Source organism: Lissotriton vulgaris, chromosome 7 (genome assembly GCF_964263255.1).
Source record: "Lissotriton vulgaris chromosome 7, aLisVul1.2, whole genome shotgun sequence".
Taxonomy (NCBI): Eukaryota; Metazoa; Chordata; class Amphibia; order Caudata; family Salamandridae; genus Lissotriton; species Lissotriton vulgaris.
The window spans coordinates 1,544,078,116-1,544,092,046 of record NC_141695.1 but is presented as its reverse complement, the minus strand read 5'-3'; the positions used below and the strand labels follow the sequence as shown (position 1 = coordinate 1,544,092,046).

Genomic DNA, 13,931 nt, shown 5'->3' with positions numbered 1-13,931 from the left:
AATGGGAGAACCCTGGGGGGTAGCCGGTCACACTCACCAGAAATTACAGAATTAAAATCCCCACCCATAATCAGGAGACCATCTGGAAGCCCTAGAAGAGTCCTACCAAGGTCAGCATAAGTGGTGGCCTGCAGTCCCGGGGGGATATAAACAGCAACAAGTACAACCAACCTCCCCTCCCATCTCCTGGAAACAGCAGCATATCGGCCCGATCGTCGAGGGGGACATCATCGATTGCGAGGGCCAAAGAGGATTTCACCATTATGCCAACCCCCCGGGAACCGGATGTAAAGCCAGCGTGAGCCACAAGTCGGTAGCCTCGGCGGTCAAGAGCTTTGCAAGCATTCCCTATCAAGTGGGTTTCTTGGAGGAAAACAACATCTGGGGAATGGCGTCTAATGAATTGGAGCACAATACCACGTTTAATCCTGTCTCCCAAACCATTAGTGTTCCAAGATAGCACTTTCATGTCACCCCCCCCCCATTCCAGTATGACTCCCATACCACCACCACCCAAAACCGCAGAGCAAGGATACGTATAAGCGATAAAGTACCATGTGAGAAAGAACATAGAACACAAAAACAACCAAAACCCATCCCCCCACCTCCCAACCAAAAACCCGTTACAACACCCCCCACCCTGCACCCCTGCTGACTCATGAGCCACCCCAAACTGCAGTGTGCCTGTCGCCCCTTCCAAAAATCTACACAAAGAACCCCTGAGGAGGAAGGGAGAGACTATCCCAACCCGCCCCACCCTTGGGCCTAAAAGTGAAAGTATACAAAAATACTCTGCAGATAATTACGACCCAGAGTCGGACCCCAGGACCCAAAGTCATTCTTGCGCCGATGCACCTCCGTCCGCGCCTCCGGGGCCTCCGCTCTCGGCGTCGTCCTTCGGCAATGAATCCAGCCAGTCACTAACACTGTCCGGTTGATCAAAAAAAAAGGCACGTTCTCTGTACTCAATACGTAGACGAGCGGGGAACAACATCGCATATTTGAGTCCCATATCTCTCAGGCGGCGCTTCACTCCCAGGAATCCAGATCGTTGCCGCTGCACCTGAGGAGTAAAATCAGGGTAGATGGAAATGGAGCTGTTCTCAAATTTCAGCGGGCCGTGTCTACGAGAGGCCTGGAGAATGGCGTCCCTGTCCCGAAAGTGAAACAGCCTAGCAATAATAGGCCTTGGGGGGGCCCCCGGTTTGACCTGTCCACCTGGGAAGCGGTACGCACGCTCCACCGCAAAGAATTTACTAAGGCCTGCGGGAGCAAGTTTGCCAACAATCAACTCCTCGACCAGTAAATCGATCGACGCAGCACCGCTGTCCTCAGGCACCCCGACTAGGCGAATGTTGTTCCGTCGGGCCCGGTTATCATACTCCTCCATACGTCTGGCCAAAAGATCATGTGATGACCGGAGATTCCCGATCTCCGATTGTGCTTCCGCCATATCGGTAACCAGACTGGTAGCCTTAAGGTCCAATTCCTTGACCCTCTCATTAGTTTTAGCCAGGTCTGCTCGAATGAGAGTGACATCGACCGCCACCGTGTCTATCTTGGACACGATGGCCTCATATTGTTGACCCATATCCGCCTTGAGTCCTGAAATGGCGGCCATTAGATCTTGTAGGGACACCTCCGATGCAGCCACCGGGTCCGTCCTCATGTCTTCAGTACCGCGGCCAGCAGCGCTGGGGGAGCCTCTTGGCTGTGTATAACGGTCTATCACGTTAGTCTGGACCGATCCCCCACGGTTGGTGACTTTCCTGCGCTTCTCCAGTTCTGGCTTCGTCGCCATGTTGGAATCGGCACCTTGTTGGGTCTTCCTGGTAGCGATAAGATGGCAGCGACTCTCCAAAGCTCCTCTGTCGTGGAGAATTAACAGATCGCCGGTCCAAGGCTTGGTCAGACGTATAGCTGGTCTGTCCACCGGAGTCAGGAATGCAATGTAGATCCTCGGCAATCAGTTCGACAGGGAAACAGAAACCGAAAGTGAAAGTGGCGACACCACCGGTAAAGCAAATGCCAGGCGACCGTTGTTGTTGAATTACTGCTCGGCCATTCCAAGCAGCAGAGTCCCCGGTCCCGTCCGGGGCTAGGCCTGAAAACTTAGGATGGCGTAAAATGGGTTCCCGAAGTCCGATCTCGGCCCGGAAAAGTGTAGCAGCACCAGGACGAGTAGTACTTCAAAAGCCCATCGAAGTAACCAGGATATCAGAAGGATAAATCAAGAAGGGCGGCACGGGTCTCGGGAGCTCTCTGCTCACGCGACCATCTTGGATGCCCGCGTAGCTCCTCTGTTGTACTGTTTTTATGGTGTGTCCCCACATCTACTTATGTGGTGTGTCCCCATCTATTTAATGTGTTTAACACACATTCGTACTTTCGCACACTTTTCTTTGTGTGTTTTACTGTTTTAATGGTGTGTCCCCAAATCTACTTATGCGGTGTGTCTCCATCTATTTAATGTGTTTAACACATTCGTACTTTCGCACACTTTTCTTTGTGTGATTTACTGTTTTTATGGTGTGTCCCCACATCTACTTAAGTGGTGTGTCCACATCTATTTAATGTGTTTAACACATTCGTACTTTCACACACGTTTCTTTGTGTGCTATACTGTTTTATGGTGTGTCCCCACATCTACTTATGTGGTGTGTCCCCATCTATTTAATGTGTTTAATACACATTTGTACTTTCGCACACATTTCTTTGTGTGTTATACTGTTTTTATGGTGTGTCCCCACATCTACTTACGTGGTGAAACACACATTTGTACTTTCACACATGTTGAATTGTGTCATGTTGTGCGTTTTGCTTTTCGTACTCTTGTATTTATTTCATGTCGGCCCGGCCAGCTTCCATGATCTTTGTACCTGAGTCGCTTCCTGTTCTTGTTGTGGGTGTGTTTTGGTTGTTTGTTTTCGGAAAAAGGGAGATGGGTGATTTAGTTGTTTTTAGTGCCTCCTTTCTTCCTTATTTGTTTCTCGCACTACTTTATCATCTCTTGTCTATTTTTCATGCAATCTGTTTCATTTATCACATCTTGTCGTGTTTTCTCTCGATTCAATTAATGTTATTTTTGTTTTGCATTTTTAAAGTTTCTCCTTTTCATTAAAAAAAAAGGGAGTTGATGTAATGAGCTGCTCAGCCTGGTTATGTGTGTTTTGGAATGTTGGGAATTAGAGTCTTGGTAAGGTTTGAGTCAGATGATCTATGGGCTGAGCGGCATACAGACTGCTCCTGGTGGGGTTCTTTATTTATGTATTTTCTTTCCTGTAACTTCAATCTTCAATAAATGTACATGAAGTTACCAACCTCAAATGGACTATGTTATTTCATAACTTTACAGGCGGGTGGGGGAGTGGCCAGACGACAATGAGGAAAAATAAAATAAAAGACAGAAAACCACTTTCCTCGCGCTTCCTTCTTTGCAGAGTCTGCGAGCACAAGGTAAGTGGTTTTCTTTTATAATTTTATTTTCCCTCGTCATCGTCTGTAGGCTCCCCCTCAAACCTGCCCCACCACTTTTACATGCACTGGCAACTCCTGCACCGACCAACAGATAGACTGGCTTATATGCCATGTTGTTATTCAAGCAAACACAAAAAACACACCTGCATGTTTTCAAGCAGCATCAGACAAATACAGATGCAGACACAAATATATAAATACAAGCAACACACCGGGGGCCTGATTAACAGCTGCCTAGTACTGGCAGGGTGCGATCACTGTCTGCACACTGGTACTCTGTGGAAACACCCAACCAACACCTTGAAATTAAGAAGTAATCCCCACAGAGTAGGTAACAAGTATTCTGAGCTATTTTTTCGGTGTCAAATTACCCTGGGAATTCCTAATTCCATGTGGATTAATTCTCCTGTTTCATGCTTCCATTTACCACCTGCTCTGAGAGGGGTGTGAATGGGAGTCAGGCCTATTTTCTGGTGGGAAGGGGAGACAGTAGGGTAGGTGTCAGTGTACATTGCAAGCTATGTAAAGGGATGAGTCCCATTACAGGCTATCCCAGTGCTATAAGATTGAGTTAGGCATTGGCCAGACTTCTGTTGTGCCCACAGCCCCTGTCTGGTCCACACAAGGTTTTGGTTCCCCACTGGTATATTAGAACCTGGGGCCTCATTTATGAAAAGTGACGCATCGCTGCGTGAAAACAGCGATGCGTCACTTTTCACTGCGTACTCCTTGCGACACCAATGATGCGTCACATTTAATGTATGATGCATCATGTCGCAAGGACTTACAGATACGTCAGTATTTCTGACGTATCTGTAAGTGCAAAAGTGACGCATTGCTGGAGTGTGTCACAAAAGTGACGCAACTCCAGCAATGCGTCCTTTCACATCGGGAAAGCCCCATGTGAAAGGGCTTGCGTCAGTCCTACGCCTGCTGTGAGGCAGGCGCAAGATTTTGACGCAACAGCATCCTAAAAGTGACGCAGTGAAATCTCATAGATTTCAATGCGTCACTATTACGAGGCTTTTTGCGGGGGAACATCCCCTCTGCATACATTGTACCTGATGCAGGTATAATGTGGCGCAGGGGTTTAAAAAGTGACGCATCTACCTAGATGCGTCACTTTTTAAATATGGCGCAACAAGGTGCATTTTTTACGCCGCTGGTGCGTCACAAAAAGTGACGCACCGGCGGCGCAAAACTGACGCAAGGCCTCATAAATAAGGGCCCCTATGAACTGTGGTTATGAATTGCACAGGCCTCACATCCTGCACAAGTATTAGGTCTGCAATTTCCCCTTACTGGGAACCAAACATCTAATTGAAGTGCTTGACTCTCTCTCTTAGGGTAGCGAAGCCGAGCAGTCCAAGGCCTACTCATGGGAGGTGGTTTGGCTAGTAATCACCAATAACTGAAACACAATAATAGCACTTGATAAAGGATTGTCAAGTCAGTGCCTTTTCTTTTGGAAAAAGGAAAAGTACATTTATTTCTCTCCCACAAACACACAGACACATACACAAGCACATACACACACTGCATTAATTTACAAATATACGTGTAAGGCAGATTGAAATTAGCTTAGACAACATTATGAAAGCGCATTTGACCCCTAAGCAGTCAAGCCCAAGAAAAAAACAGTACCCCCACCTACACCTGACAGCACAACACAAAACAAGGGGGTGTCAATTTAAACCAGGCAGAACTATTGGCTTTATCAGGGGGCATCAAAACAGCTAGCCTCGTGGCTTTACAAAAGGTGCACCATATTAAAAGGCCAGCAAACCACATGTTAGTACCATTATTTGCACGATCACTGTAAACATGAATGATTAATGAAGAATTAAAAATCAACATAACATGTGTCTGTGTGTATTTCTGCACTTTCAGGCCACATAGAATGTAGCCAATAAACCAGTCTCTGAGAGAGCTGCACTCTGTGTGCTCTTTACACATTTTAAGGTCAATTAAAATGCAACCATAGAACCTGACCCAATAGAGTGCCACACACCGTGTTTTCTTTATACACCTTTAAGCCACATAAAAAGCACCCGTAGAACCACCACTAGAGATTGTTACCAAGCTAGCTGTAGAGCAAAAGCTGCAGCCTCAAGAGTGTTTAAAATAATGATGAGAATCCTAGCGGGTAAAAATGTCCTAGACCCTGCAAACGTAGGGTTAGTACATTTAAAAAAATTCCAGTGGAGGGGTCTGCTGCACTCCTGCAACCCCAGCAACATTTTGATTTTGGTGGTGCCCCTGCCATCCTGGGGCCACCACAGGGCAAGAAAATGTGTAAAGAGCCTCTCCTAGGGCATTTTTAGGATCTCCAGCTCGAGGAGCTGTGAAGATTTTCTGAGTGCCGCTCCCGCTGTCCTGCAGAGAGCTTTTCCTTTGTTATTTTCTTTCTGCTACTTTTTATTCCCGGGTGACCGAGCCCACTGTAACCTAGGTTAAGTAAGTTGATGGGGATAGCATTGGGAGCACACTCCCAGTTGCCACATCGGCTCCTGCTCGCACCCGCACCTTGAGTGAGCCACGCGGGACTGGCACTTCTTCGGCTGCACCTGCATTCCCACAACAGGGAAGCCTGTCTACTGGTCCTACCGGTGGTGGGAGCAGCCATGTGTGGCTTAGGCTTTCCCTGTTTCCCGGGCTTAGAGATGGGGTTGTGCGCTCCTTCTTGCTGCTGGGGGGCACAATAGTGCTCCCTATTAGAAATGAAGTTCTTAGTTGGCTGAGGTATGCAGGAATCCTCACTCTAGTCAGGGTAAGCTGGCACACACTAAAAGATAGCCTGTGCTCACCCTCTGGTAGTTTGACATAGAGCTGTCAGGCTTATCTAAAGAGGCATTGTGTCAAGTGTTTGTTCAACACAAACACTCCGTAACACAATGATTACACCACAAAAAAACTCCACAAAGGTATAGAAAAAATAAGTGATTAGATTATAAACAAAACAAGACCAAAACAACAAAAATTGAACCATAGGTACTCAATTTACGAATTCCTAAAGTTTCAATGAAAATACTGTGCTTCACGTAGCACTCGCTTCACAGGTTACTGACACTCTTGCTAAACCAGGGTAAAATGACACAGATCCGATCAGGGGATGGGAAGTGATTTGCACACAGGATCATGAATAATACAGTGCTCCAAGAGGAACTGTAGTAAAAAATGATAAGTCTAGTCACTTGAAGAAAGAAGGTATAACAGGTATAAACACCCCACAGACTCCGCTGAGCATAATACCTTTGCAGGCAGGGGAAACCGACATCGCCAACCCTGAGCGCTGAGTCTCACGGAGGAGGCTGTTGGGGAGTTAGTAGGACTCGTAAGCAGGGCCCTCATCACTGGTTCTCTTGGGAGGGGCCGCCGGCAATGGAGAACACAGCACTGCTCCAGCTGATGTGGGCAGCTGGCAGGGTGTCAATGAGGGTCACTGGGGAACTACTTGTAACCACGGCAGCGCATTACAGTAGAGCTGTACTAGAAAGCCTTCTAGTAGTGCTGCAGCAGTGTTCAAAGCAGGTACGGCAATTTTGATAAGCACCGGGCACTGATAGTTTCAATCCCCAGTGCAGGTCAGAATTGAAGTGCTGACTTTTGTAGGGTCCCTCTGAAGGTAAGAGAGCATAGCACTGGCCTTTGTAGAACTAGGCTTCAACGCTCATGAGTTCCAGAGTCTGGCAGCAGCATAGAGGGGGAAAAGGAAGTCCTTTATGACCCTGAGACTTCTTAAACAGGAGTCAAGCCAGCAAGCCCTTGGAGATGCTTGAAGGAAGTCCAGCTTTCCTTCAGCAAAGTCCCCCTTTCTTCCCAGTCCTATCTGCCATGGTACCTCTGGAGGTGTCAATCAGCCCTTTGTGTGAGGACAGAAGACTACATATTCAAGTGAAGTGTTAGTCCCTCCCTTTCATCCTGACCAGGCAAGGCGGAGAACAGCCATGACAACGCGGGGATTACCCCGCAATGACATTACAATGCAGGGATTACAACGAAAGTCTTTACAACAACTTTCACTGGAGGGCACTGTTGGATAGGGAATAGTTTAATTTTCTATCCAACTCATTCCCTACTGTCAAAGTAGGCTGGAGTTGGAATAGAAAATTAAACTATTCCACTATCCAGCGCCCTCCAGCAAAAGTCGTTGTAACGACTTTCGTTGTAATCCCCGCGTTGTAATGGCATGTGGGGTAAAAGCCCGCCTTGCAACGTCATACAACCGGCAAGGCCATCAGATTGCAGATGTATGGAGATGGTTTCTCAGACACACCTATCCATCCTATGTTTGTGGCGTTCTAGATGGAATGCACAAAGTGTAGCTCTCACCCAGCCCAGACATGTATTGGAGACAGGCTATCAAGCACACAGAGCAGTAAGTGCAGAGAAATGTCCACTTTCTAAAAGGAGTATTTCTAGAACAGTAATATTAAAACCAACTTCACCAGTAAGGAGGATTTATGATTACCAATCCAAAGATATAAAACATGAAAAAGGTACTCACTCATATCAAGAATTATCACTTAAAAAGGTATAATTGAATTTCCAAAGGTAACCTATGAGAGGGTTAGGCCTCGCAGTGGTGAAAATCGAATTTAGCGGTTTGTTATTACCAGGACATGTAAAACATTACAGTACATGTCCTACCTCTTTCGTATGTAGCACCCTGCCCTTGGGGCTCCCTAGATCCTACCGTATGGGTGACTTGATTAGCAGGAGTAAAGCGCTCGTAATCTTAAGGCCAACAAAAAAGGTTCAGCAAAAAGAGGAGGAGGAAGGAAAAAAGTTTGGGGTGACCTTTCAGAGAGGGCCATTTTCCATCATGCCTATTTTTCCTTACTGAGTTGAACCCCTGGTGGCAGAATTGAGCCTCAGTTGAGAACCCCATGCATGACCCACACTTGGGTAAAAATCAACTGCCAGCTGCCAGCTCCTGCCCCACTCAAGGGTTATTTTCAGCTCGTGAACAGAGCTCCATGAGCCCTGTTTCCCAGAAAAGTCAATGTTCACCAACCTTTAAAAGGCCATAACTCGTGCCCTATTGGGCTGGTTTGGATGGCCATGGGCACAATTTACACAGGGTGATGAGTTCTTGCCACCAGGAGCAGTTCAAGCAGGCCACCTGTCTCAAAAGTGTTGTAATCTACAAGGAGCGGTTCCACAGTCTCCCTGTGCCAGCTTTCTTCCTCATCTTTGTCCCTGGACTCAGAAGTCCAAATGTTTCCCCAATAGGTTCCGAGGCGGTGTAAGAAGGCAAGCCTCACTGGCGCTTAAAGAAACTCAGTGGTCCTGGGGTCAACTAGAGCAGAGCCCTTAGTCTTTTTTGGCATCAGCAGGTTTATCCTTCCAGATGCTAAGGCTGTCACAGTCCTTTGGTCCAGCAGCAAAAAGCAAATACTGACTAAACAGAACTATCTCTCCCTTGTGCAAGAGTTCTTAAAAAGGTGTGGATGGTTCTAGAAACATGGCAATCCTGGGCAATCCTAAAGTTCCACAACACCCAACCCTCCTGCACAGCATGCTGGGAGAGTTCAAGAAGGTGTCATCTAGGAGTCACTGGTCACATTTGCTCTTGGGGCCTCAGCTGTGCTCCTAGCTAATATCATTGCTAGGCCTTTCCCATCAAAGTTTCAAGGAGCCCCCCAACAGCGTTGTCTCCATTTGTATGGACATCCTCTTTTGTTCAGTGGGCCTGGACTGTCCCCAGCCCTGTTAAAGTGTGACAGATAATTAACAGAGACACATTTTCATCCCCACTCATTTCTCTTCAGGAGCTGAGGTAAGCACTGTATATTATTACCGTTGTGTGGGGGGCCTTTCTTTCCTCTGTAATTAACTTGGTCCAGCTGGGTGACAAAAGGTCTGGTTTCTGATCTTAAGCAGAGCCATAGAAAAAGGACAAATCTGGATGACCCGTAAGATGTACATGTATGATCTAGGGACCTGTGAATATGAATTAGGTGCCTGTTTTCCATTTACATCCCAGTTAATACCTCATGGGACTGTGTGGACCTAAGGGAAGCAAAACTGCACTCTAAAGCACTTTCGTACTTTTTATATCATAAAATTTCACAGCAGACAAGATAATAAATCATACTGACTGTACATGTAAATGTCCACTAATATTATACGGCCTATCTCAGGTCAAAGTCTAACCCTGCAGAGTCCCTTCTGTGCCAGGCTACTTGTGTGCTGTTATCCGGCTGTGCATGATGGTAGTCTTACACTCGCAGCCCGCAATCATGTGCACAGGCATGTGCCTGTGTTCACATCTACCATAGCTGAGTTGCAGTGGCCTTATCTTTAAAGGAAGATACTGGTGGTAAACTTGCGCAGTCCATGTGATTACCATGGGTGAAACATATTTAGGGAGACTCACCAACAGTGAAAAGTCCATAACTGATGATCGAACAAATCTGGGCGCACTGAATGGGCTAAACCTAATTGCAACAGAAAAGGCAAACAGTGACAACACATAGACCATCACAAACTACCTGCATATAGGCACATGCACACGAAAGTGGATGTGTAAGCCTTGATTGACTATAACCTCAATTTATACCATTACAGTTGCAGTAATATAGTAGCATGGCACAGGAAAACCAGTTGTTATCACCATTAATATACTGCACTTATTAGTTCCAATTTTAAATAATTTGCTGGGGCGCTCAGTTTACAATAAATCTACTACTATTTTGTGCTATTACCTCAACTAGTCACTTAACGTGAACCCAAATGGTGACAAATACCCTAAACATGTCTTGTTAATGTGAGACATTTTGTCATTCGTTTGTCTCTTATGGAAGACCAGTTTTCATTCATTGTTTGATGTTGCTTTTTTTTTACTTTGTTATATGGAGACTAGTCATGTGGTTCTTTTTATACTTTAAATATATTGGGCCAAATTCACAAAAGTAAACTGAGACAAAAGTCTAACTTCACGACTTTTGGTATTTACAAAGGGCATTTTTATCAAAAGTTATACTTTACGACTTTATAACTTTCGCTATTCACAAAGGGCATTTACGAGTAGCAAATGCTCTTTGTGGATACCGAAGGTCGTCCTGTTAGACTTTCGTTTCATTTTGCCCATTGTTCTTTAACTCTATTATTGCCAATTGCGTGTCAACTGGATTTTCTCATACTCTTCTTTAGTTCCCTGTTTCTCCAGTTTAGAATATGCTGCACTAGGCTTCTCTCATGTTCCTGGAGAGTGTAATTTCTGTTGCACTACACAAATGAAGGTGGGACTGTTACATGGCAATGGAGCAAACGAATTGAAGACTAAAACTGTAGAGATAAGAAAGATTTGTAGACACTAAGAAAGAAATAACACATAAGTTGAAAAAAAATAAACCAGTTATATAAAATGAACACACACATATTTTAGATCCCTGGAAAATGTAAATAATATTTTCGCTTTGTTTTTTCAGATGATGAAGTCTTTATGCCCATCGATGTCGAAAGGAAGGAGTATGTTCTGAATGACTCAGGAATTATCTACCGGGGTCATGATAAGTACATTACAGAGCTAGGATGGAATTTTGGCCAGGTATGTTCAGTTCATTCAACAAAAAAGATGATGGGGCAAGTCAGATAGAAAATATGAAACTGTGGATATTTTCCAGGCGCCAACATAAAGTACAGCAAGAAGATACAGGCATTAGATTGTTCAATAAAATCTCTTCAAAAGAGCCATCCCTTCTCATTTGGTATAGAATGATAAGTAGCTGCAAAAACTTGGTAGAGCTTAGGAAAGGGTTAAAGATAAATAAAAGTTAGGTACAAATACTTCAATGATTGTCCTAAAGTAAAAGTATGAGGTATCTTAAAGAACCAGAAATAAAGTATAGAAAACGTATTTCATTGAAGTTCGCAGGTAGCAGACAATATGACATTTAAAGCATTGAAATGTGATAGGTTTGGGATTTTGGTTTAGGAATAATATGAGTGTTAGGCTTTTGGGTCATGGTGTAGGATTAGGGCTCAGGGCAGTACTTATGGTTAAGATTCGGTTTAGGGATTACAGTCAGAGTTAGTCATAAAGCTGCAATACGTTTAATTGATTTAAATCTATGCGTTTCTCTGCTTTTATGATTATACTGTAGGCATGTATTCTATATTTCCCCTTTTAATCTGCAAGGTCATATATCACATTCTCTTCGGATGCATAAAGTATAAAAGGAACTGTTATACAGTTGTTAATGGGTAGCATAAGAGTAAGCTATTTGATGTATTCTACTCCCTTTTGCTGGGGTTCTCTAACTCTCTATAGAATAGGTTTTGCTTCCAGTTATACACTCACCCAGCTTGCCCTTTTACTGACTACTATCTCTGCGCAGTACTAGGGCCTGGCTGCTATGATATGAGAGCCATTCTTGAAGGGAGGACTTTAGTGACAGTGAAAGAGCTCAGAAATATACTTCTGAAGAAGCTAAATAATTGTTTTCCTAACATTTATGTGATTTTTTTATTGTTAGTTTGAAAACAAAATTCTGGATTTGTGTCTCACCATTCTGGATAAGAGTTTGGAGCACTGCAAGGAACCATCCTTAGATTGCACACAGAGAAATAATCCCGTCTATGTGAGCAGAGTTATCAGCGCAATGGTGAGCTGGAGATTTCTTATCTTTGGTGAAGACGCAGTTGTTTTGAAATGTGGTCCTCGGAAATTCTCACTTTTCTGTTTCTCTAGCATGTGGAACATCCTGATAGAGTTTACCTATGAACTGCTGTGGTGTTTTTTTGTCTTTTATTTTTTTCAGTCTTTCCCTATCCACAATGTGCCTTTCATCTAGATCAATCATTCATATTTTTCTCTTGAAATAAAAATAAAACTATAGAATAAGATGATTAAAACTTGAATGTATTTAATGCATTATTCTATGGCTATATTCCCTTAAAATAAAAAGAGATAAGAACTTAATATTTTCAAAAAACACCATAGTGATCTCAATTCAATTTGTCAAATTTGTCAACATAGTACTATTTACATACATTACTTCCTACTGGTAGGAACTTGACGACTGGAAGCATCTCAAATACCATTGAATTTGTCCTATTAAAGTCAAGGAGTAACTTGACACAGTGATCATGCCCTTGGTGGCACAGTTATAGATCTGTCATGAATGCTACATCATACAAGAGTATGCAACTAGTTACGATCACCCTTACCCGGCACGTGTACTCCTATTCACATTATGCCTCCACCATCTTGTTCCAGTCTACAAACTTAACTCTGCCAACAGCGGTTGAGTGTGGCAAACCTAAGAATATGGAAGACCGAAGAGATCAACAGGCCTTAGTAAAGAAGAGTGAGGGTAGTATCTTTTATATATTACCATGATTACCAGCATCTAATACTGAATCTCTGATTCCCACTGCCACATTGGACCACAAGGATCAACTATTTTAAGTAAGTGGTTCTGAGGGCTCTTATGAACCCTCCATATTCATTCATACTTCGACTATTACCATGCAAATGAACATGGATATGGAATTATTTTCCTGTCAAGTTCACAGTTTCATAGTTCCAAAACAAAATTAACCATTAATATAAGTCCTTCGTACAATGTCAATCAGTCAGTCAATATTCTTTATTCGGTCAGCATATGACCATAAAAGCACATTAAAATATATGTGCATCATAATTTTCAAAAATATGTAAATTTTTTGATTAGGAACACTAAGCGCACATTGTAATGATAATACTCAAATAAAAGTGTTAAAACGATAAATGGAAGGGCAGACACTCTTGTAGATGGTAATGAGTAGATTTATTCTTGTAGTAAATTACAGTCTTTCAGTTAGAAGAAGATCTATATCATATCAGGTAGTCTCTGGTAATGCCCCACCAGGAGCAAGGTCCACTCTGCTCAGCCCATCACACCAACTGACTCTCTCAACATACAAAGCAACCCCAACATTCCATGTGACATTATCGCAGGCTGAGCAGGCAGAGAGAGAACCACAGTGGAGAGACTGAAATGGCAATAAGCACATTACAACACATCGCCCTCCTTAATAATTAAACAATCAAAGGAATGGAAGAAAAAGAGAATGTATTAATATATAAAACCAAAACATCCCCTAAACACACAAAAGAAAAGGAGAAGAAGAGAATGCATTAATAAATACAACCAACACATCCTTCCCCTTTGATAATGATCATAAGCACAAAAAATGCAGAGATGGAAAACGCACTTTTGACAGAAAGAAGAAGACACAGTATCAAAACAATATAATACCTCCTTCTCCCTGAAAATGATCATAAACAAAAGAAATGCAAAACAAGAAAACACCTTCTTAAAAACCAATAAATCCAAAACCGCACACAATACTTAATGTGCCATACACTAAATCGGTAGAAAAACAGCAGCAAAACAAATCAAGCACAATACTAAACCAGCATAAACTGGGGCAAGACAGGGATCTACAACCCTAACTGCACA

At 43.7% G+C, this 13,931-nt stretch overlaps 1 protein-coding gene across 1 annotated transcript in view; it reads left to right on the top strand.

Annotated features, from left to right (window-relative positions):
- Nucleotides 1-13,931, top strand: part of LOC147705972 (protein-glutamine gamma-glutamyltransferase E-like) — a 226,355-nt gene that overhangs the window by 91,279 nt on the left and 121,145 nt on the right. Inside the window, exons 4-5 of the mRNA XM_086932429.1 lie at nt 10,914-11,032; nt 11,961-12,089. Coding sequence (XP_086788555.1) covers nt 10,914-11,032; nt 11,961-12,089 — 248 coding nt within the window. The remainder of the gene's footprint in view (nt 1-10,913; nt 11,033-11,960; nt 12,090-13,931) is intronic.